The 26,271-nt window shown below is 33.3% G+C and overlaps 2 protein-coding genes across 5 annotated transcripts in view; one reads left to right on the top strand and one right to left on the bottom strand.

The window, feature by feature from the left end:
* LOC145732170 (DNA-3-methyladenine glycosylase-like) overlaps nt 1-26,271 on the top strand; it is a 139,730-nt gene that overhangs the window by 94,644 nt on the left and 18,815 nt on the right. The window lies entirely within an intron of this gene.
* The window catches only part of Ccn (cellular communication network factor protein Ccn), a 38,544-nt gene that overhangs the window by 4,938 nt on the left and 7,335 nt on the right, over nt 1-26,271 (bottom strand). For both annotated transcript variants that reach the window (XM_081984104.1, XM_081984103.1), the window contains exons 2-4: nt 9,120-9,243; nt 903-1,083; nt 760-851 (exon numbers count right to left, since the gene is read on the bottom strand). In XM_081984104.1, coding sequence (XP_081840230.1) covers nt 760-851; nt 903-1,083; nt 9,120-9,230 — 384 coding nt within the window. In that variant the 5' untranslated portion in view covers nt 9,231-9,243. The remainder of the gene's footprint in view (nt 1-759; nt 852-902; nt 1,084-9,119; nt 9,244-26,271) is intronic.

Here is a 26,271-nt window from a genome sequence, read left to right as displayed (position 1 = left end):
AATACTGCAAGATCACTTTTCTAAACCCCGATTTTTGCAACCTTTGATCACATCTTGACAAATTGATAGTAAGGGAAAATTGCTTGTCAAACCCACTTGGAGTGAGAAAATTACAGTTTTAAGCACATTTTTGAAATCCTCACTAAATTTTCTATCCAATAACCTAAAAAACCTGAAAAACACTACAAAATTTGATACAGTCAGGGAGAAAAGCAATGCCAAAGTTTGAACTGCCAGAAACACAGTTCGAAAGGATAGTAAAGGACAAAATCACCTGTAAAACCCACTTGGAGTGGGAAAATGACAGTTTTAAGCACATTTTTGAAATCCTCATTAAATTTCCTATTCAATAACGTGAAAAACGCTACAAAATTTGATACAGTCAGAGAGAAAAGCAATGCCAAAGTTTGAACTGCCAGAAACACAGTTCGAAAGGACTGTCAGGGACAAAATCGCCTGTAAAACCCACTTGGTGTTAAAAATTGGCTGTTTTAAGTATATTTTTTGAAATTTTTGTTAATTTTCCTATTCAATAACATGAAAAACATTACAAAATTTGGTACAGTCAGGGAGAAAAGCGGTGTTAAAATTTGCTTACTGCCAGAAACACAGTTATGTTAAATTTACCAGTAACTTACCGGTCAAATTTTCCTGGTAAGGTAAAAATATGTACAGGGTGTCTCAACGAAAGATATATTAGTTTAGTTACACCGTGATTCAAGAAAGTGGCAATTCTAACGTAATACTAACACAACTTACTTGACAAACACATTGAGTACGACAATCCAAATTAAAAGTCTCACCATGCTCGTACGTTCTGTTGTACACCACACAAGGTACACCTGAAGATTCTGAAAACATAAAAAATGATTGAATTGAAGACAGGAAAAACAGGGTTTTACCTCGGCAAACTCCATCGCTGTCCCCATGTCTATAACGACAAACAAGCCCTTTAAGCAAGTCGCAAGGGCTTTCTTCAGTACAAGGTTCACCCAATTGGCGAGGGCAAGGGCCACAATCCGTACATTCCCCAGCTATCGGAGGGCAGCTGCAAGGATTTGGACAAGGATAGATTGTGTCGTCCTGCAACAATGGTTTATATTGTATTTCATTCAACACGATGTACAAAATAAGAACAGAATTACTAATAACCGTCCTAAAAAAGATTTTGCACATTTTAAGGGTGATTATCCTCAAAATGGCCCTCTTCACCTTAATCAATAACCTGCAACAAGGCGATGAAAACTTTTTAAATTATAACTTCCAGGATTACATCGATTTATTACCTGAAGCCGCATGATTATCACCAAATCACTTAACAAGCAAAAACTCATTTCAACTTTTGCGACCCTTAAGAACTTTTCCATAAATATTAAGTGGTTGTTAGAGGGCGACAATACAGATTTTTTCTGGAATATTTAAATAAAGATTTCCACCCCTTTTGTGTCCGATTAATTGAATTTTTAAGTACTATCGGAGCTTTATTAAAGAGATTTCGCCGTTAAAACGCGACGAAAATTTAGAGGACAAAACAACAAAAAGACCGTATTGTTGCGCGTCCTTCGAAATCGCAATTAAGTCCGGACTAATTAAAATTAATTACCGGGACGTGCTGAATGAAGTTGGAGAAGACCTTCGGCGCCCTGTTGTGAGGTGTTTAAGGGGCATTTTCAAATTAACTTTTCGTTTTATCGATAAAGATGTGAGTTTGCATACTTATGGAAACTTTCACCAAACTGGCACTGATAAAGATTAATTAAAACCCTTAAAGATAACTGGAAAATTCTTAAAGTAATCTTTTTTCAGTCTGCAGATGATAAAGAGGGCTTAATAAAGTTCGACTCATTATAAAACTGATCAATTAGTGCTTAAAAACCTTTAGGATACTTTTAATTATATTTCCTGAAAACTGTGCATTAAATCTCATTTTATACAATTCCTTTTTAGTGATTTCAACTCATTTAATTTAGATTTGTTTACGGTTAACTCTATTAATACAAAGATATAATCAAAATTTGGATCAAAACTCTTTTTTGAAGCTTTTCCAACTTGTACAGACAACTTTCTGATCGAATTGCGTGAAACTGACAAGCTCTGGATGTTTTATTCAAGAATCGAAAATTTGAATTTGTCTCCATTCAGGAAGAAATGCGGAATTTTATTTCCGAATTTTATCCGATATCGCTAACGAATTTGCGGATTATGTTTAAGCATATTTAGTTTTAGGGTTTGAGTCAGCTTTCCAGGCAAATTTAATAATGGTATTGTTACAGGGGTTTTGCAATTGCAATTACTCGGAACGATTCGGATGCAATTACCAATTACTCTGAAGCTTTTATTGTAATTAAGTTACCAGTTACATGCAGTAGTAAAACTGTAATGTATTTACATTTGACTTCAATAATTTAATTATTTTCTACGCAATAAACAAAAAAGGCTGAAATTTGTATTTCACTTGAAAATTTGTAATTGAATTTATTTTTGCGTAATAATTTTAAAAATGCTAAAGCTCTAACTGAATTTATAAACTATGCGCTCCATTTAAGTTCTCAGATTGGATAGAGCACACTTCACCTGGAAACAGATAGGAAACTTTCTCGTTCAGAGCGCTAACAAGCTTAGGACCGTAACAATGCGAAACTGCACAATAAAACCGATTTCGGTTCATCAAACGAAATGATCTGTTTCAATGTTCTGCAAATATCCAATTTAAAATCCACTTGGCTCTGTCATTTTTTGGTCTGCACAGTTTTTCCTTTTTTGACCTATTTTTTACTTCAATCGAACCACTGTAATTTAACAGTAAGTAGGACTTATTTGAATAAAAAAATATTTGGATTTTACGTCAAATTCTACACCATTTCTAACCGTAATTCAGAAAGAATCAAGTATAATTCAGAATAGTTATTTCAAATTCAGAAAAAGTCAAGGGTAATTTAGAATAGTTAATTGCAATTCAGAAAATTTACTCAAATATAATTAACAAAAATTAAACAAAATCACTTTTCAAAATAATATGAATTTTTAAAAATATAGTATAATCTGGTTTAATTGAACAGATGTTCTCCCTTCTGGACAACACTACTATATGTGGTATATAGGATGATCAAAAGACAATTTCAAGGGCTACAAATTGGTATATTGAACCACCCTGTAACTGTCAAAATAACAGAGTCATGGGCTGTCACAGTAAAAACTGTCAAAATCAAACTTTACAACAAACAACTCAGTTAAAACAGTAAATAAGTTAGTTATTCGACGTTTTAGAAAAAAACACTATACAAAGTGGTCAAAAGACAAGTTCAAGGGCTACAAATTGGTATATATAATTGTGAAAATAACCGAGTTATTGACAATACAATGGGGTAGTTTACAGGGTGATTCAATGAATTTTTAACACCCTTGTAACTTGTTTAAGTTTCATTTTATAAAAAGAAATACCAAATATGAATTTTGTAGATATTTGCGTCTACTTTATTCCTTATCTATCAGTATACAGGGCGTCCCAAATTTGAGCAACAAACCAAACTTATAATTTCTTATTTGCACTTTTTCAGAAAATCGTTCATAACTCGCTTATTTGAAACACCCTGTATAAAACCACCGTATAACAAAAGAAAGCTAATGAACGGGGCTACCACGTGACATTAAGCAGGCACGGCTAAGTTACCCCGTTTAGCCGCTAGAAGGCGTCAAAGTTGACTCTCGTTTTTTGCAGTTTTTGCTCAATATCTCAAAAACTTTGCAGGTTAGAGGTCTGAAATTGTTACCACAAATACACCTCGATGTATGCAATTTTTACCTTCTACACACTTTTCTGGTACCATGTACCGTTTGGCATTGGAAAATTAATTTTTTTTTATTTAATAATACAAAAATGTAAAAATCCAATCCAGTCCAAAAATTTTATTTTCCGGAGTTAATTTTTCAATTTTTTAAAGGTAACTTTTTTATTTAATCTCCGATCAATTTTACTAAATCGTCATTAGAAAAAGGTAAAATGAAAATCTCACTTTTCATCAAAAAGTACTTAAAACTTTTAGCAAAGCAAATTCTCTGGGAAACGCTAATTACCAAGCATTTAATGTAGTGTAGTTTGCAGCAGCAAATAATGTCAACAAGCTTAGTATCCAGCTTATTTTACTGTGTAATTGAGATTTCAGTTGCACATTTTATTAAAATAAGGTTATTAGAAGTTCAGATAATTGAGATAAATTACTTAGGATCGTTAGTTTCACTTGGGAATACTTTTATTTTAAGGATAATTTCTGTGGAAACCTTGAAATCAGACACCACTATTAATCAATTCTGTTATTTCTATGGAAATTATCCGGAAGTGAAAGCACCGGCCCTTAAAGCAACTTTAGGTTTACAGTACAACATACCTTTAAAGCGTTTCGTCAGCACTGAAAAGCAAAGCTGGGATTTGGCAAAAGATCTGTTCCCTTCTAAATCCTTTTAGGGCGATTTCCTTAGGGAACAGACAACAAGAAAATGCCTACTTTGTCCTAAGTCCCACGCAAATACGCGACAATACCCCCAAAACTCAACTTACGCCCTTATCTTCCACAGTTAAGTTATTGTCGACAAGTGTAAATTTACTTTAAGGTTCGTTTGCTCTTGAATTACTGGAGAAAAAATTATTTTGATACAAAAGCCACGGTTTGTTGCAATTAAATCACCCCCGGGAAGTGGCGTAATCGATTTTCAACCCCCCCGTTTGTTTAGTTCGGAACCTTTGTTTCGTTAATGGCCGTCCGCAAAAATTAATTGCCAAAAACTACGCCATTGGGGTTGTTTTTTTACTACAAACAACTCCAAAAGGTTAAAGGGGATGATTCTTCATTAACACTTTAGGGTGGTTGTTACACAATTTTGAATGACTTTAGGGTTTGGGTGTTTCTCACAAATTTAATAGGAAGAAAGATGTAGTTAGTGAATAATGTCTTTAAAATTATTATTGTTGTCAACCTGAGTAAGAAAGAACTTTGAAGAGTCTAAAGTTTCATTTAGAAAAGAAGAAACATGACCTCTGGAGAATTGCTTGGAACTTTGTGACAAAACGTATAGAATGAATACGTTGGTGGAAATAATCCATCAAACGATTGGAAAGCATCTATTTCAAACACAAAAAAATGGAACTACTTGGATGAAGCAAAACTGCGTAGACAACAAATTTGAGCAGTGTCTTAGTTGAAAAATGACAGAACAGTTTCATCAAGCTTCCTCTGAAGGACAAGAATATTAGATGATGGAATATGAGAGAGGATGACAGAAACCAACTATCTAAGGATTGTACCTCACAAAGTTACTCCAACCAAAAATAGCTTTGAAGTAAACTGAAGAAGATTTCTCTGTAAGTTAGAAAATAAGTTTACAAACAAGTATCATAAATATTTTCTTACTCGGTTTTGCGATCGCTTGCACAAAAGTGAGTTGCACCCATTAAAAGTTACGGCTTAATTTGAAATCCCGCTCTATTATCTGAAGTGGAATTCACTTCCGGCTAAGCCATCCGGAACTCTCAGTCGGAGGTTTAGTGCATAATGGAAAACTGGCTACACTTCTAAGACGCTGAGAAATTTGTTTGCACAAGGGAAAACTTTCTTAATAAGACGTTTCGCGGATTGGTTTCCATTAAGGTTAGTTGTTAAAGACCATTTACCGAGGTAAAAGTCACCATAACTTAAAATTATCAGCTTTTCTTAGTGTCAAATGTTTTTTAGAATTATCAGTTTGTTAATTATTTTAACTTTTTTATTTCAACTCTTATAGATTTCACTAAAACTCCATCAGAAAAAGTATAAAAAAATCTACAAAACGAGCAAAAAATTGGCCTCTCTAGTTATTCATGTTACCGAGATATTAAATTTCAAAATGTAGTAAAAAACCACCCCTAATACTATACTAATACCTAATACACTAAAACGCTATTAGAAAAAGTATAAATATACAGGGTGGTCCAGTTTTAAGTGTCAATAATTCACCAATCCATAACCAATTAAAAAATAAGTTGACATTCATTATGTCATTTTCCTGAAAAGTGCTTCTTAAAGAAAATACAGTCCTTCAAATTTCATTTTAAAAAATCGTTTTATAGTTTAAAACTGAACATTCAAGACTTGTGAAAGTCCAAATTTGTACTGAATAGTCTAAAAACTTTTTTATACTACGAATGGTCTTATGATTCGCTTTCTCAGACTGCTATCCTGGTTGAGTGTCTGAAACTGGCATTCAAGAACTAAAAAAAGTCCAGAAATCAAGACAAAGATTGTATTGTGCATGAAACTCATTTTTTATTACTAAAAATAATATAAAAGTTGACTTTTAATGCTAGAACGGACCTTACTAGGACTAAAGAGAGTCCAAAAGTATATTTTCAAGACTTTAATTGGTGTACAACTCAATTTTCTTCAACTTTCAACAAGTCAAGAAGTAAATTAAACTTTCGGACTATTTTATTTCTAAAAATTAGTTCTCAAGACTATTATTGTAGCATTTGGTACCAAAATTTTTTACTTTTATTACTGAAGAAACTTGACTTTTAGAAATAGTCTTAAACTCGATTTTTCAGTCTTAAAAAGCACTAAAAACAGTCTGAATTTCTTAGAGGTGCTACAATTTATTGCACCTATGAGTGTAGAAGTCAATTTAATAGTGAAGAAGCTTGAAATAACATTTTCAAGATTATGGTCAGTGGACAAACTGGTTTTTAGGCCTGATAAGTCAAAAACTTTGTAAAGATAGTCTTGAAACTCGATTTGAGGCACTGAAAACAGCTTTAAAACACTAAAAACAGTCTAGTTTATTAAGAAATACCCGAATTTTTAGCACTGAGGTGTCTAGAAGTCGATGTAATAGTGACAAAGCTTGGAATACCATTTTAAGTCTATGAAGAATGTAAAAATTGTTTTTTAAGTTTGCTATGTCAATAACTTGGTGAAGATAGTCTTGAAACTCGATTTTCCAAGCTGAAAGCAGTTTTGAAGCACTAAAAATAGTCCAGAATTCGAAGAAAATTAAAAGCAAAGTAAAAAGCACGAAAAGTTCGTTTTCAAGACAATTTACATGAATCTAATGTCAATGTCCTGCATCTAAAACTATTTTCAAGACTAAAATATTGAAATTTGTCTTCAAATTATGAAAACTTACTTCAAATGCAAATTTTAAGCTTCTGATGTCACTTTTCATTAGTTCAGTCACATTTTGGGGTTCAAGTCAATTTTTAAGGTTTAAATGTATGAATTTGTAGTAACAAATTGTTGAAAAAGTAGTTTTTATGTCTACAAGTCAATTTTCAGTATTAAAGTCTCTCGATTTGCATGAAAAGTCAATTTTCAAAACTAAAGTCTTTCAGTTTGTCTGGAAACTATGAAAACTGGCTACAATAATGTTTTTTAAACTTCTTAAGTGAATTTTCCGTTTCCAAGACAATTTTTAAATTGGGTTAGGTTAGTTTTGGGTCTTTGACCGTAATAACGTGTAATAAAGTGGTTGTTCCAAATTTGATCAATATTGCTCCAACGGTCTGACAGTTATGACATGATTTTTTAAACAGAAATTTGAAGGACTGTATTTTCCTTAGAAAGCACTTTTCAAGAAAATGACATAATGAATGTCAACTTATTTTTTAATTGGCTATGGATTGGTGAATTATTGACATTTAAAACTGGACCACCCTGTATAATCTTATAAACTTCTATCTTCACGGGCAGTGGCAGTTCACTTTTCCCGAACCACCCTGTACATTGATGTGTTACGTCCAAAACACACCAATATACAGGGTGAGCTAGTACTCTAGCAGAACTCTGGCGTATGATAGAGTTGTTCATTTAAAGATACATATCGACAAGCAAGGGTTCTCGACACCCTGTAGCTTAAATGGAAGACTATTAAAATGATACAGGGTGTCAAATATTTTCAATACTTATTCAGGAAAAACTTATTTCCGGTTTTAGGTAGTTTAGTAGTATTAACAAAAAACTGAAATTCTGACGACAAACTAAGCATTTTTGTTTTGCAACATACCCTTTTCTGCTAACATACGTAAACCAATCAACTTGTAGTCCTTCACAGTCTAATAATTTTTAGAGCAAACACTGACGACTCCCTTATTTACTAGAGCCAAACAAACCGGGATAGAGCACGGAAAAAATTCGAATTGTGTCACATATTTAGAATCATCGAGTTTGTTTGGATTTGTGTGTGTTTTACCCACGCGTTATTCAGATAAAACTGTATTTAAGCTGAAAACGCTTTGTGTCGCGTAAACTCGTTATAACCTCTTTTTTAGTGTTTTAATAAAGGTGCTTTTAAAATAGCTGCAGCAGTTGGAAACCATTTCCAGCTGCATTCAAAACGAATTTGCTTCGGGAGGGGTGAACTTGGATGCTAATGAAGGCGAGCAACCTGTGGAAAATTCGATGGCGCAGTCGTTATATTAAACAGACTGAAAAACTGAAAGATTTCCACAAAAATGCAAAATAAAGAGCATGCAAAGTCCAATAACGACTTCGTCGGGATTTTATCAGCGGTTTGATTTTTTGCTCTATTTTTTTTAGAGGCGGTTCCAGATTTTTATTAATAATACGTTCGGTAAGGTTGCAGTCAGCATTTTAAAGTATTGGAAATGCTTAAGTAAATTTTGACATGAAAAATACTACAGTGTTCTTCTAAATCGTCATTTTCAGCTTAATAAAATTGAGACAAGAAAGTGTCGTATAACCCAAAAGCGTTTTAACAACGTTCCTTATTTAAAGCGAGTCATTTCTTTCAAAATTACATTAATCGCACACAATTTATCTTGAAGACACCGCCCTTTGTGTCGGATGATAGCGTTTCGAATAACCAGCTTTTAAACTGCTCCGAGGCCCTTTTTATTTTTCTATGGCTGTTAAATTCGACTATTACTCGCATTGTTGGATAATATATGAGGCTAAAGCCAAGTTTCTAGTTAAAGGACATCAAGCTAAATTGGTTTGACGTCACAGTTTTGATGACTTTTAGGAAACTTTGAAAATGGTTGAATAAATGCAATAAATCGTTCAAACATTACAAATTGTAAACACTCTGTAGATTCCAATTCGAAATCGGTTAAATTCCAATTCAATTTCACTTACGTTAGCATCGAAAACAATCGAATCCGCAACGTCCCTCTTCCTGGGGTTTAGGCCCGAAGCTATCGTAGCGATGCTCAGAAATCCTATGAGGATGATTGATCCGCACACCATTACTGTCGAATACCTGGAAATAAAGCCTAAATTCAATACAATCGCTATTTACGTAACCAGAGTGCAGGAATAAAAATTGTTAAAGCAATTTTAGGCAAAATGGCCTAAATAGCAACATTGCAAACATTTAGTACTAAATTAGCAATATGGTCGTTTTGGCAACTCTGCAGGTGTGTTGCCAGAAAATTAGGAATACTTTGACAACGCAAAATAAACTTTTCCGAATCAGTAACATAAAACTTAACGTAACGTAGAATAACGTTTCGTTACTGTACTCGTCAGTTTATTGAGAAAAGTGTCAGTTTTAATGTAAAAAGCACAAAATTTGAACAAAACAAATAGTTTGGGTTTATACAAGAAAACTTGGGCAATCCGCTTAGTTTCGGTTTGAAATTTAATAATCTCGGAAACGGAATGAGCTGTCCAATCCATTTTGATTTACGTTATCCGAGTTTCGTAAACGAATTGAAATTATATTTTAACGTTGCTCCGCTACTCGTGTAATTAGATTTTCGTGTTGTTATCGCTGCTATTACAAAGCTGAAGTGTTGATTAAGTAACAGAACATCAAAATTTTATTAGACTACTTAAAATTTTGGGAAAAACTGTCTTTTATTAGCTATTTAACACACGAGTCTAGAAAGTAATAAAATAAGTTTGAAAATAATGAAAATTACGGTTTTTTTTTCTTTGAGATTGAGATGATATTTTTCTGAGAATTTCAGTATTTGGTGCTTTTATATTAGACTTTAAAAACTGACAATGGTGTAAAGGGTTATTTTAGTATACTTACACTCAACATACAAACATTTTTGTGTATGTGTGTGTGTGTAACAATTGTTTAATAATGATTGGTAATTGAACTAAATGAAGTGGGAAATAATACAAAGGAGGATTGATTTCCAAATTACCATTCAGGCAAAGTTGATCACAAAATACCTTCAAATATGCAAAAGGGAATTCCATTAAGTAACGACCGCAGTTATGAAAATATTTGAACAAATTATTAATCACGTCCAAACGAAACTGAATCAACTGGATCGAATTTCGATGAAAATTTAATTACTCAGGATTTAAAATCGCATCATTTTAATTGGTTTTCTAGCAAATATTCACAAGATAGCCCAACACGCTAACTAATTGCTTTTGTTCGAATTTGGACGCTATTTTTCCCAGTTGGAATAACGTTGTTCTGGCCGACGTTTGCTCGATTATCGACCACTGTTTGGCTGATTAGATTTTGATTATATGGCAACTTCTGGGTGGAATTAATAGCTCAAGTTTTCACGTGGTTTCCATTAATTTCTTTCCCCCCCTCGTTCTGTTTTTCGTTTTCGTTAACCAGATGTGCAGGCAAAAATAAAAGAGACTAAGAGACTGCAAGTACAAGCAATCCATAGAGTAATAGATGACCATTGTTTTTCCAGACTGTTAGCCTACAAATAGGGATGTTTACCGATTATTTGTTGACCCTACAAAAACTTGAAAGGAAAAACCATCATTATCGATTTAAAATCAATTTTAATTTGTCTTGTTCCACCTTCTTTTAGCTTGTTCTATTTATTCTTCTGCTAGATTTTCTTGGTTTCTCTCTATTGCTTCTTTGCATAACAAGATTTCCCTTTTCTACCTTCGTATAAAGATTTTTTGTAGAATAATTCAAATTTAATTTGTGATACTGTCACGTGACCTGAAAAGTCACTATCATCACGTGATGTTCAAGAAGCTTGAAGAAATTTCACACTGATTATCACGTCCATTTTCGTAGCTTTTGTGCTGTCACGTGACCAAAAATTTGATTTTCAATTTGATGATTAACTCACTTTATCACTAAACGTAAATATATAGAAACGCAATTTAAAAATAGAATTTATTTATAGTTATTAGTATTGTGTATAATTTCTCTACAGGGTTATATATGAAATGTGCTGAAATGGCTGATTTGCCAATTTTTGGAGAAATACCACTGAAAGTCTAGTTTCATGGCTTTAAACTGGTTATTTTTAAACCCTAAAGCATTTTCTTTAGTTAAAACTACTAGTTTAAGTGGCTGAAAACCTTTAAAACACCATTTTTCAATGGAAGTATTGAATTGTTTTTCCCCTGCGATTCAGGGGTTGCAAACCTGAAATTTGCTGTAAATTGTAGTTATAACATAGTTTTCTTAAACCTCACTCAGACTGTAATAAACCACAATTGAAAGCAAGGAAAGTGCCTTAAATGAAACAATTTCAACAAATTTCAGGCTGAAATTTGCTGTAACGGCATCAAAGATCGGTTATTTCCTTCTTGGTTGGAAGATTTCAATTTTGCAATATTTGACAGGCGATATTGAGAAAAAAAGTAATCAATTACCTTGATTTGATATTCAATCTTGGAGCAATGAATTTTGATTGCTCCTTTGAAATTCCATCCGTCTAGGAACATCAAAAATATATAGGGGAAGAAAAAATCCGCCTAGTTTGCATAGTACCCATCCCGAAGGGTTTCAAAACGCTCCATCTTTTTAAACGACCCATTCCGTTGTGCAAATCTTCCAGATTTCTATTATTTTGGGTATATATTACTACCACGGCTTCGGGAATATCGCGTTTCCGGATATAAAATCCCATTTCTTAGGTGTGTTTCAACGGAAAATTGCCGAGTCTATCGCTTTGCAAATTGTTTCTGCCACTTTTTTTTTATTGGGCGGAATTCATTAACGAAAAATTGAATGTTTCTGTTCGATAGCGACCGCAGGATATTGCCTCTGGAACTATGGATCCTGTCGAATTTAGCCTCGGTTTTCAAAAAATCCCTACAACTCGGAAGCCCTGTGGCGTTTGAAAATCATTAAACACCGCGAGAAAAAAAGTTTTTTTTAGTTTTTTCAAACCTAAATAAATTTTCCCTGCTTTGCTTTGCCACCGATATTTTATGATATCAAAAGCATGCCAACGACAGTTAATGAGTTATTAACTTGCGTAATGAATAATCGTTTGTGATTTAGGGGTTTCGCTGTTATTACGCAATTTTGGAGTTGAACGCATTTGTTAGACTCCGGTTACTATGCCAGATTATTCTCCATAACAAGACCTGCACGAGATGTTATCTGATCCATAGCGGTTTACTCTGCAGGAGTGCATCTGATAGCTGAAATTAACTAGGAAACTATAATTGTTCAATTAATTGATCTAGTTGTTAGCTGATATAAGTTTCAGAGTTGTGTTCTATATTTTCAAAGAGGTTGTATTTTAAATAGTTTACTATATTATCTAACAAACGAAAGTTTTAGTTTATTTAAAGAAGCTTGAAATTTTTTGACAGTTTTAAGTAGTATTTGAAGACTTCTGCCAATTTCTAAACGATTCTAGAAGCCTCTGGTAATTCTTGGAAGGTTTCCAGTAGAATTTAGAATGCTCAGGTAATTTCATTATGATTCTAGAAACCTCTAGCAATTTGAAGGACGTTTAAAGTAGTATTTGGAGGTTTTTGTCATTTTCAGGAAGATTCTAGAGGTTTTTGAGAATTTTTACAAATTCTTAAAATGCTTAAGACACTTTCGGCAATTTTTGGCAGGTTTGCAGCAGTAGTTAGAGGCATCTGGCAATTTTAAATGATTCCTGGAAGGTTTAGAAGATTTATTGAGGCTTCTAGTAATTATTCTGGTTTGGTAGGATTTAGAGGACTCTGACAATTCTTGAAAGAGTTCCAGTAGAATTTAGAATGCTCTGGTAACTTCAATGTGATTCTAAAGGCACCTGGCAAAGGTTTAAGTAGTATTTGGAGGCTTCCACCATTTTCACAATAATTCTAGAGGCCTTTGGCAAAAAAAGAGTTTTGGTAGGTTTGGTAAACGTCTGTTTATCCATAACTAAACCAAAATGAGACATAACTTCAAACTTTTTTTAAAATATTGACTATATCAAATGATGAGAGAAAACAATTTGGACAACATTGGTCCTTCGACTCTATTTTAGACTAAATTGCAACATTTAGTCATTTTCTGTATTGACAATTTTATAATGCTTTTTAACTAAATTTTCTAAACTTTTCACTGGTAAACACATTTTCCTTAAACTAGAACAAAGTAAAACGCTGAGTTAAACTGAAAGTTAGTCATTACCCAAACGAATGTTATCATTCGAACCATAAACAACCGACTCATTCGCCATTCCCCAGGTAATTTAGCCAGTTTGTATCTAATTTCAGTCGGCGCCGAACAAGATAGTTAAGGTACTTAGGCTGAGGTTCGGCAACAAAACGGAAACTTCGTGTATTGTTTGGTTTCAACTGGAGAAACACTGGTTACCGGCTCGTAAATCTTTAGGAGAAGGCAATTTAGCCGTTGTTTTATTTCCTGACGCCATTAGGATTCCGTTGGGCCCCTTCATTACGAAAACAATAAAAAGTCATTATGGCGTATGTATTAAAATGACTTTTTGTTGGTTTAGACGCTGATTTATAGACTAAACTACACAGAAATAAGGAAATAATACAGTTTATATCATACAGTAAAAAAAAAGTAGTAATTTGGGAAATTGTTAGAATACTCCCAGCCCTGATCGGTCTAATTTATATTTAACTTCATAACAGTAATTCCTTTTTTTTTAAACATTTTACAGGTTTTTACCTAAAAAAACCCAGAACATCCTTATATACTGCAAGATATACGTCTGGGGTACAATAAAGCAAACGGTTTTATATGCCAGTCTAGGAGCGGAATATATGATTTTAAACCATATTTTGTGCGAATCTCTGCATTCTTTTGTGTTACAAATTCCGATTTTCTACTGAAACTACATAATCTTAAAGACGACGAATGCTAATGCGGAATTTACGGCCGACAGCATTTTATGTTGGTTGTAAAAGTGTGAAGGTTTTATGTTTACTTGACATGGAGTGATTATGGCATTACCAGACTTAATAGAGGTTAAACACACTTTTGCATTTTTTAAGAGAACCCATAAATGTTATCTATGTTAAGCAATCGTTTAATAAAGTTCATTGTGTGTTCTGGTTGACAGAATTTTGTGTTTGCTAAGATAGATTAACAATAGATTGCTGTAAATACCGAGAAAGTTTAATTGAAAATCTATTTAGCATAATAAACCGGCCCTAAAAGGTCTCCCCCAAGAGTTTCGACCTAAATTTGGCCAAATATTGATTACTCGACATTCTATAGAAAGTTAGCGTTACAAAAGCTCCATCAATCGGAACTAAGGCTACGGACAGGTGATTTGGAAGGGGGAATTGATAGTACAATACTTCCAGTTACTCCAGAATTGAGCCCTAAAAGATTTCTTAGACAAACGAGTAACCTTTGCTCTAACCTTCTACAAAACATTGATTGATTTTACGCTGACCAATTAAAACACAAAATATCAAATTGCCAAAATTACAACCCTAAATCAATTTTAATATAGTAATAAATTGCAAATCGATCAAATACCTCAGATTAATTGCAAGTTTATTTTAGAGTAATGAAACGTCCTATTTAAAAGCCCAGTTTTGACCTCTATTGCGGCAAATATTGATCCACTGCTATTCCTAGAAGTTTGTATTGTTAAAACCCTCCACAACCAGAGAATTACTTTCTTAGGAAATTAAAACCTTAATAACCCACATAATACTGCCGCTTCAAACGACTTTTTAATTAGAATTGCTTGGAGACAGCAACTTGATAAGGTTTAACGCTCAGCTAAACTCGATTAAAACCGTTAATATGAGGTGCTCCAAGCAATTTGCTACATAATTGCAAGGAATGACTTTAATAAGGTATCGTTATTGCCGATTGGAATTGCATTAGAAGCTAAACCCTTATTAACTGCTTAACAATGCATTAAAGGGTTAATTATAGGTGGAATTACTACTATTTTCTAAACTACTGTAAACAAAACGGGGAATCCTTAGTTCATGATCCTAAACTGCAGCAAAGTGGTTAAAGTGGGATTTTGGGCAAACTGTGCATTTGCATTAGTTTAAGGGTCAGTAACGTGTAACTCGAGACAATTCAAAAACTCCTAACCCTCATCCATCTAATATTTGAACTGGATTACACCGTAACAAGGAAAAAATATGAAGTTCTGATATTAATAGAGTCGTAACGGTACCCTAAAGACCCATTTTGGCAAATTTAGCCCTAAAACCGTCCCATAAATTGCGACAAAGACGAATTTGAATAGAGACTGAGACGCCGGAGCCCCTTTTTTCGGTTCAATGAGCGAGAGCGTGCACATAAATTTAAAATCGGCAAGTTCCTCAATATACTAAAGGGTTCATCCCTCGGGATGTATACAATTCGTGCAATAGAACTTGATAAAGTGACAATTTGAATGCGAAGAACTGGTAAAGGCGACAACAAGGAAATACGTCTCGATTTAGCTCGAAACTGTTGAAGAAACCATCTGCTGCCAATTATTCCCCGCCCTGGCCTTTTGTGTTTAAGGCCCTTTTTCTGCTGGTAAATTACGGTGACAGGAAGTTCCTTGTAGGTCCTGCAAAAAGTCTTTTTATCGTACGTCAAAGTTTTCGTGTAAAACGAAAGCAATTTAAGTTCGATCGCGTTAAAAGAGTCGATATCGTGCTGTTTTTTTCTTTCCTGATTGGCCCACTGGGGGCACGTGTTAATATCAGAAGGGCAAAATGTTTCACGAGTCGTTATTTTTGTCAATCCTTAAGTTTTGCTTGAAAAGTTATCTCTGGAAATTAAACAATTTACAGACTTAGTCAGAAACAGCAACTTTTACGAATATAAATGAGCCATTTGGTGTTAATTGGGCATTGTTATCTCTGAAATTAATTAACTGTATTGCGGTTTCGAAGCTGTTTACAGTTAATTATTATTATGAAAATTGTAAAGCTCTGACTAAGCATAATTAATGTTTAACTATATCCACTGTACTAACCCTCAAAGTGTACACAAATTTCACACAATAATACGATCATTTGTGATGCTTTTTTTGACGAGGAAAATTATAGAGGGTATTAGAGACAAACAAACCTCCCAATAATTTTTTGCTTTATCTTTCAGATGAAATTTTTTAGTGTTTTACTGAAAATAACTACAAAGCGTAGCCACAAAAGCCATTTAAAAAATAAATTAAACCTTCCAGATTTGTCTTCTTGACATTGCAGAATATCATAAATTGTGTGTACATGCACAAGAAAGTTAGGAACAAACACGACTTTTTATTTTTGTGAGGCCAGACGTCCATGACATTAAAACAGAAGTCTGGTTTGGTTTTATTTAAGGATTCCGTCCTTTTTGGGTTCACTGATTCCATCCGCAGAAATTTAATTACGTTTTGTCTGGGGACGTCTTCCAGGAAAAGGCAATTATTTGGGGATTAGGGTTGCCCTTGGGTGGTTTCCCTCAGGATTCCATATCATACATAATCAGTCTGTTAACTTTTAAACTCGAAAACCGACTTTTTAACCTTAAAGGCGAGAAAACAATGCAGCCTTTAACCTAGACTACAGACGTTCCGTAATTACTCACCGGAATGACAATAAGACTGGGAGATTATGGCAGCTTTGTTCGACTTGATACGAAACGTGCTTTCTTGAAATATGGAAATCTGAAATCCGCCAGCTGGAACCATTAGCATAATAATATGCAGTCTGTCATTGATTGACAGCACTTTGCCAGACAAAGAACTAGTTTTATTACGGTGGAATACGTTGATTCATGATAGTGCAAAATGGCTTTATAACGCGTACATCAAGAGAGAGTGTTACACTTAAAGTGGCTGCATTAAAGAGAGACAAATCGTATTTTTATGACCCAAAGGAAGAGCAATAATCGTAATTTTCGTATCAGTAACACTTATTTCCATTTAAATAGCAAACACACTCAGAGTGATGAAGGCGGGGAGTTTTGTAATAAAATGTTTTTGAGCATATTTCTCTGATGCTCAGTTTGTGCAATATTTTGTTCCAAATTTTTCACAATCTTTCCGGATACGTTCGGTGGCATAACCAGCAAAAAGCATCCTCCGCACCTATTCGAATTTAAATGGAAAGCTCCGGGTGAAAATATCTGTGACATTATATGTCCCAAGTGATCGTACATCTCCCTATTGAATGGAATAGGGAATTCATGACGTTCTCGGTTATACTATCTCATAAATAATTCCGCTCCGTTTTATCGCTTTTCATTTTTGCTGTTAAAACGCAATCTTTGAGAGGATAAGTAAGGTGTATACGATAAATCAAAGCAAATTAGGAGGGAAGTACATCAACCAAAATAAGTTGAATTTTCTAGGAAAAATAGTTAGGACAATAAACAACTAAAAACTTAGACATATTTTATGTGTTATGTTGCACCTTTTTATTCCCTCTACCTTATTGATTTTATGATAAAACGGTATAAATAACCACAGTCAAGGCATCCGTCGATCTATATATTACATGCACGGGGGTTAACTTAACTTTTGCAGCTAAACAGTGCCTTTGAGGTCGAATTGGTTACCAAAAGAAGTGTAACATTGATAGGGAGCGTTGCAATGGCGAAACCTAATTCAATTTCGGTTCCGAACTAAAAATTAGATAAACCTTTTATAAAAGTTTCCTCTAAACTCGCTTCGGACGTCTTTTGGGTTAATGGAATTAATTTGGAAACAGGATTATTTAACGAAGGGTCCATTAAACTCCTTGCCAAATGGAGTCGGTTTACTGTTAAATAATGTAACCAATTTTCACTCAAAAAAATGACAATTTTCTACACCTAAACGTGAAAAAAAAAAGTGGAATATATCAAAATACTCGGTTATCTTCCTTTTTTCATTAAAAATCCTTCTCGAACAAAATATGGGAATTCATTGGTATTCCATAAACAATGCCCCGCGGTATTTTGTTTTTGTTGGGAGCTCCAGCTCTAAATAAAATGCCGTTCTTACAGTTTCTCGGACACAAAAAGAAGCTTTTCTATCTCCACTGGAATTCGTCAAATATTTTCGTTTGGTTTTTTATTATTCTCCGTATTTTCCGACGAAATAGTAGAGAGTTTTTATAGCCTTGGAGTTTAATTTGGAACAGTTCTACTATATAATTTTCCTGATAATGGGATTTCTTATTTCTTTTCAAGGATTAAAACTTTGTGATTCCTGAGTATGAATAAAAAATGATTTTTCATTCCACTTTGACAGTTTTACTGTGAAGTTGTAAAGGAAACTAATGTAGGTTTTGAAATATTCATTACTTTTGTCGGGTCTTGGAATGATTATAGGTTTGAGAAACCTAACCTAAAATTACAGCTTGTTATTCTTTGTTGCAGGTTTTGAATCGTCAAAGCTCGTAAAATTATAGGCTTTTTGTTTAAGGCACTCTTATAGATAATAATTTACGATTTTTTAAAAAAACTAACCGGAAAAGTAACACTTCCAGTATAGTAAATATGAAAACCATCAAGTATGATGAAAATGTAAATTGGATTTATCAAACAGGATGTTTACAAATGTCCTAAATCTACCATATTTTTCAAATTTTTCCGAAACTTTTAAAATCATTTCGAAAATGCGTAAAACCGTCCAAAAATTGGTAGAAGCTTCTACAAAAGTCCAAAACGTTCTAAGAATTTCTTGAAATTGTTTCATTTGTTACAACTCTTAATTACTAATTAAAACCTCTCAAACAATACCAAAAGGCTTTACAAGTGTTTTGAATCTTACAAACATGTTTTAGAACTACTGGATGCTACTGAAAAATTTCCGGAGGTTTCTACAAGAGTCCTGAATCTTACAAAGTTATTTTAAAGTTACCAGAAGTATTTAAAATTATTTTTAAGTCTCTAAATACTCCTAATGTAATAAAAAAAAACAAAATCAGAAGCTTTAAAATACAAAACCTTCAATCTTTAACCTTCCAAGAATTTTCTAAAGATGTCGTAGGTTACTATAAGCATTTTGAAAATGCCAAAAACTTCTAAATAGTACTGAAAACCGCCCAAATATTTATCAGAGACCACTACAAGTGTCGTTTCATTTTTTTTACAATTTTTTACAAGTGTCTTAAACTTCAAAGATTTTTTTAAAATTAGCATAAGTCTAATCAAACCTTTTGGACTGAAAACGTTTTAAAACTGCTAAAGACTGCTACAAATGTCCTTAAACTTTTTGTCAGAGACATCTAAAATCATTTTGAAAGTGCCAAAGAACTCTAAATAGAAAATTGTGTAATGACATCTGATAGCAAAGAAATGTGTGACTCGATCAAAGTGAATATTATGACAACAAACTAGAAATATAAAAATGTGATTTTTAATATAAAAAAAACAAAGCAATCTCTATTGTTTCCATAACTTAATAGGTTATGATGGTCGTTTGTTTATAGTCAGTAAATAATGGAAAACAATTTTATTTGTGATTTCTTTCAATTTTAGAGATTTATCCATTTCAGTTATTTTTTTGTTAGTATATTCAAATATTTCTGAAGCTAGAGAGACTAATTACCAAACTTTGTCTTAAATCCTATTTAAAGGGCTTAATGAGATGCACTTATAACAGACTTAAGAGCCAACAAACTAGAAATATAAAAATATGATTTTTAATTAAAAAAACTAAGCAATCTCTATTGTTTACATAACTTGATAGGTTATGATGGTCGTTTGTTTATAGTCAGTAAATAATGGAAAACGATTTTATTTGTGATTTCTTTCCATTTTAGGGATTTATCCATTTCAGTTCTTTTCTTTATCATGGATGACTTTTGATTGTTAGTATATTCAAATATTTTTGAAGCTAGAGAGACTAATTACCAAACTTTGTCTTAAATCCTATTTAAAGGGCTTAATGAGATGCAATTATAATAAACTTAAGGGCAATCTCATTCGATATTTCGCCCTCTAGAAAGCGGCAAACCAAAACAAGTGGTAATAATTATGAATCGGCTCGAGTTTCTCGAGCCGATTCATAATTATCTCGGAAACGGTCGTAAAGCAAAAACTGACGAAAGTACGACGTAAGCACGTTAAAAGATTATTCTTTGGGGAGTTATTTTAACACGTTCTGACGTCGAGAACGCTAATCGATATCTAAAAGCTGATAAACATGATTTTCTGCTGTCTCAAGTGTATTTTTGCTTGTATGCTGAAAGTTATACTAAATGACTTTGAACAACATTTTACCTTAGAAACTGCATTTCAACAGTAAAGTTTAAATCTCCAAATTAAATGCTAACTTACCTAGGAGAATATGCAAACTAAACCTTTCTAGCTAACATGGCTGATACAGACGAAAAGTGTACGTAACTTTGTTGTTTTTTGAAACAAAAAACTTTTATTTAAACCGTTGATGCTAATTGGGAAAGTTAGTTGAAACCTGGATATTAAAATTCATGAACGGATGCAGACAATAGAAGCTGCTTCTGGAAAAGTCACAAACTGACGTTAAAAAGAATGAATTTAAATACTTAAGTCCCGGGAAATAGATAATAAAAAAATGAGTGCTTGAAGACGACAATATGATGAAAATCACTTAAATTTGTATTATTTTGACAAAGGAGAATCTAAACATACAGGAATAACTTTTCAGGTCATAAAACCTACTTTTAGACGGTTTTTCTCATCAACACCGTCACGTTAATATAAAGGAACTTCTTTCAAAGTTGCGGCGAAAACAATAAGCAACAAACCGGGAAACACAGCCGGAATAAAAGAACGAGAATATTGAAGTTTGCTTAGAGTAGAATATTTACTAACTCATCCGTACACGACTAGGCATTTCGCATGAAGGAAGCTGCAAGGAATGCTCTTCTATGCCCCAGGCAGCCATTTTTTAAAGTGGTTTTCTCGGTTTTCTGCAACTGTAACCGGTATTTATTGAGTTAGATAGCTCCAAGATATTGCGGTTTAGGGATTCGGAGAAAACACCACAAAAAAGTTGTTTAAATTAAACGAGTATACAACTTATTATTATTACAACTTTTATTCGAACTGTAAAAACAAGGTAAATACAGGTAAAATTTAACAATTTTTATCTAAATTGAACAACTAACTACACCCTGTATGTTTTCCCGGAAACTTAATATTCAAATTAATTGCTTAAACTCGTGTCAAGCCCGAAATGAGGCCCTCAGGAAAAACTGTTTCGCCATCAAGTGACTTGGATATTTTAGAGCTTAATTTACCACGCCTTTGGTATGTTTTTTGGAGCCCTTTTGTGTGTTGTTCCTAAACTAAAACTCGAACAAAGTAACAAATGTTCAAGGAAACTCACTTAAAGTTTCCTGTAAAACTAACAGAAAGGGCGAAAACTGTACATTAAGTTGGTCCATTACATGCTCGAGGGTTGTGATTGAGAGGTCGTGATTAGAGCTCCTGTAACAGTTTAAACTGTATTATACTCAATTTGTGGTTATATTCTTTCTATAAAATTTCACGTTTTTTGGTCAAAGCTGAAAGCTAAAAATAAAACAGAAACATTTGTGCAGTTCAAGTATAGAGAAAGTCAAACTAAATGACGTTATGCATGTCAATAGTCTGCAAAAAATACCATTCTTCTGATACATCTAAAATGTTCCGTGGCCGATAATCCTGCACTTTTTCCCGTTATTGTTTGCAATTTTTAATTAAATGCATCCCTAAACGAATCCTAAAGTCTCCCATTTATTTCCGGAGATTATTCGGATAGAGTCATTAAACGTAAATTGCGAGAATATTTCATTTTTAGCTTTTAACGCTTAGCGGTACGCCAAGAAACTGAATTGGACGCTTTGATAATGCAAATATGGATTAGGCTCTCGTTTTACCACTAAGCAATTATTACAATTATACACGTTGTTTTTGGGATAGTTTATAAGCACTTTCTATAGGAAATAACGGTTAAATAGTATATTATGTTACTAGGAGTAGTAAGAGGCGATTATTGTGCTGAGCTCAGAAGATTGTGTTCAGACAACTGAGCGAAGTTTAACACAGTTTCCAAAACAAAACGTGTTTCTGAAATTTATTACAATCATTTTGACAGTAGTCACATGACCGTTCAGCTAAATAGTGTTATAGAAACAGTTAACAACTGTCACTAACGTCAAAACTGTCAAGCTGTGATCAAAAGTTACAAAAATCCAGGTTTAGCAAAGTTTTCTTGTAATATTCGATATAAAACGTGTTTCTGAGATTTGTGACAGTGGTCACGTGACTGCCTAGCTAAATTATCTTCCAAAAACCACGTGATTAATGTCACTGTCAAAACTCTCAATATTTACCTAGAATTTGCAAGAACTACAGTTTTCTTACAGTTTTCAAAACAAAACTTGTTTCCGAGATTTATGACAGTTATTTTGACAGTGGTCACGTGATTGTCTAGCTAAATTATCTTCCAAAAACCACGTGATAATTGTCACTGTCAAAATTTACATAGAATTTGCAAGAACTACAGTTTAACATAGTTTTCAAAACAAAACGTGTTTCCGAGATTTATAACAGTTATTTTAACGGTGGTCACGTGATTGTCTAGCTAAATAGTGTCCTAGAACCAGATAACAACTGTCGCTAACGTCAAAATTGTCAAACTGTGATCAAAAGTTACAAAAATCCGGCTTTAGAAAAGTTTTCTTGCAGTATTCGATATAAAACGTGTTTCTGACATTTATGACAGTGTTCACGTGACTGCCTAGTTAAATTATATTATTTATGATAATTTAAACACGAGATAACAAAGAGTAGTGACAAAAAGCTAAAAATGCAATTTTTTTGAAACTTTTCTGGATTTTGTATACTTTTTTTTTTCCATATAGCCACACATAATTTTTATTTAAACACACGAACTGTCAAAGTTAGAATAGTCAAACTTGGTCACGTGACTGGTTAGGTCAATAGGCAACTTTTCCAAGTTAAAAATTTCAAAATTCAAAATGGCCAGTTTGTGACATATTGACAGTAAAATTACAGCTCAGTTTATAAGTCACGAACTGTCAAAGTTGTACAACCATTTTTTTTTCAGGCGATTTTCACTTCAAATTGCAAAATATCGACAGATTTATTGTGACAACCACAACCTCATTTCCTTCGCCAAAACCTCAATAAACTCAAAATGTCAATGTCACACAAACCGCATGCGTCAAAAATGACAATATTGACATTATTTACTTACTAGTACAACAATGAAAATTCATTATTGTACTAGTGACATAATGTAGTCTTTCTACGCTGGCAGTTCACGTTAATAATAAGCATATTTTAGACCGCTTGAAAAAAAAACAATCTTTTTTTGTAAATCACAGCATTGTTGGTAGAGTAGTTTGTGATTGGTCAAACAAAAGCAGTAAGCTAAATGCTGCTTTTTTGACCAATCACTGTCCACACATTCCTAAACAGCATTTAAAATGTCATAATTGTCAAAGTTGTTTGTTGTAGTATTAGTAACCTATAATTAGTGTTAATGTACCACTTTTCGTAGCTACATACAACGTTATATTTACGTATTATGTGTTAAGTTATGCTTACGGTTAACAATAATTTTAATTTGATTTTAGAGGGTAGTTTCAAGGGGGTGACATTAATAACTTAGAATTCTTTTTGGATAAGCGGTTACCAAATTTTCTCCACTCAAATTACCAGTATTTTCAGGCAGTTTGACTGAAAAGGGTGTTTGCATTTAAGGGCGCGATGTTGCAAAATTTGCGGTTTGATTGATTTGGGGGGTTGACGAAGGTTGTCTGATGGATTTTCTTCGAGGTGAGACTAGTTTCTATTTTAATATTATCAATCAATCAAGTAAATCTGCAGAAACTTTCTGGATTGAATTTTAATTGCTTTTCCAGTCAGGGTTGCATTCAAATTTCCAGAAAACTTCAATTAATCTCTAATATCTCGTTTGAACGAACCAATTCCAGGAAATTGGAATTAACTTAGCGACAAGGAATTGGAAAGAGATTACCGTTAAAGGATTAAAGAAAGATTTTATTAAAACGTTTTTAGCTTTTATTAAAATAAAGCTAAAATTAATTTAGTCAAGATGTTACAGGGAAATAAACTTGAAAGCTAAATGTAATGAAAAATCATTCTAAACACAACTTCTAAGCTAAAGCTGGTTAATATGGACGCATAATGAGATGAGAGAACACTTTCAATTAGTTTCTGTTTTGAAGAAGTTATAAAATTTAAGTGTAGAATGGAAGATACTCAGAAGATTTGTATTAAATGGGAACTCATTGGTCACGTATGTTAAAGAAAATTCTTCAGTGAAACACAACTACTCTTGCACTAGTTGATAAACTTGTTTCTTTACACTAAAAACCATCTTTTTTTGAATAGAAATGTATGGAAAATGCCAACAGCCTAAATTTATTAAATAGCCGAATAGGTCATAAGAAAATGGATTTAGGAAGGAACGTCACTAAGAAGAAACGAGAAGAAAATTTATCGGTGGAGAATAGAGAAGGTTGGCAGGTTTTTTCTGGAGTTATTCCCGAGTGTTTGGGGCTTTCTTTGTTCGTCTGTGTTTATTTCGTCAAAATAGGAACGTGCCCTAAGCAACTTTTAAATTGTCAGCCCCGGTAGATTCACTGAAAATAAAATGTATTTATGTTTTATCGCAGATTACAAGATTGGGTGAAGTTACTCATGTTACGTTCGCCATTCTGTATTGTAATATACAGTGGGATTGGTGATATTACGACCTTTTTTCAAACTATGGCAACAATGCAAATTTGTACAGCTGTAACGTTATTCTAATTTACTTTGATTTTCCGTATAGTTACTTTCCTAGTAGAGGGTTAAACTTAACCGTTCAAGGCAATCCAATCTCAAGCAACGATCGTTGTAGATCCATCCTTGATTCGTACGTTTCGTAAAGCACAAGAGAACTAGTAAATTTCACCGTTCTTTTCATCTTCCGGCTAGAGCAGCTACAAAACAAATTCTCCAGCAAGTATTTACTTCCTCTCTCTCGACCTTTTCTGTAATTAAGTGTTCCAATACTTTGTTTCACACTCTAGTTGAAAATTGGCTGTAAATTCGATAAAGGTTGTTCAATATAGTAAAAAGCAATCAAGCTAAGAAGCGTCCAAGACATTACATTTTTAATAGTTAGGATAAGTGATTGTTTTCTTTTTATGTTATTCAGTTTTTAGTGTTTTATTACTCCTTCGACAGCCACAGGAAATAAAGAGAATTCTTGGGGCTACACAGTGATCAAAACTACAACTCTGTAACTGTCAAAATAGTCAAGTTATGAGCTGTTAAAAACCTGACATCCCTTTTGGGGTTTTCAATGCAATAACAACATTCTAATAGATTGTTTAAAGGGAATTTTAAGGGCTACACAGTGGTTAAAACTAGAACTCTGTAACTATTAAGACTACTAAGTTATTAGCTGCCAAAAAGTCTGACACCTTTTTGGTGTATTCAATGCAATAACTCCCTAACTGTTCCTATTTACTGTATCACTTTAGTCGGGATTTGAAGAGAACTTGAAGTGATACACAGTGGTCCAAACTACACTTCTGTAACTATCAAAATAACCAAGTTATGAGCTGCCAAACCTAACACTAAAAAACCTGATATCGCTTTTGTATTTTCAATGCAATAATTCCCTAATTGGTACCATTTACTACAACATTCTAATAGGTTGTTTAAAGGGAATTTTAAGGAGTACACAGTGGTTAAAACTAGAACTCTGTAACTTTCAAAACTACAAGTTATGAGCTGCCAAAAAGTGACACTACTAATTTGACACCACTTCGGTGTATTCAATGCAATTACTCCCTAACTGTTCCTGTTTACTGTAGCACTTTAGTCGGGATTTGAAGAGAAGTTGAAGTGATACACAGTGGTCAAAACTACACCTCTGTAACTATCAAAATAACCAAGTTATGAGCTGCCAAACCTAACACTATTAACCTGATATCACTTTTGTGATTTCAATGCAATAATTCCCTAATTGGTACCATTTACTACAACATTCTAATAGGCTGTTTAAAGGAAATTTTAAGGGCTACACAGTAGTCCAAACTAGAATTATGTAACTATCAAAATAACCAAGTTACGTGCTGTCAAAGCTGACACTACTAATTGTCCCTCAAAACAAAACTCAGTAATAAGGTCCAAATTAGTTTCAAATTA

The sequence above is a fragment of the Ips typographus genome, linkage group LG7 (genome assembly GCF_016097725.1).
Source record: "Ips typographus isolate SLU linkage group LG7, UJ_Ityp_2.0, whole genome shotgun sequence".
NCBI classification, from domain to species: Eukaryota; Metazoa; Arthropoda; class Insecta; order Coleoptera; family Curculionidae; genus Ips; species Ips typographus.
Note: the sequence above shows the minus strand (reverse complement) of the source record. Positions and strands in the feature narration are given on the sequence as shown.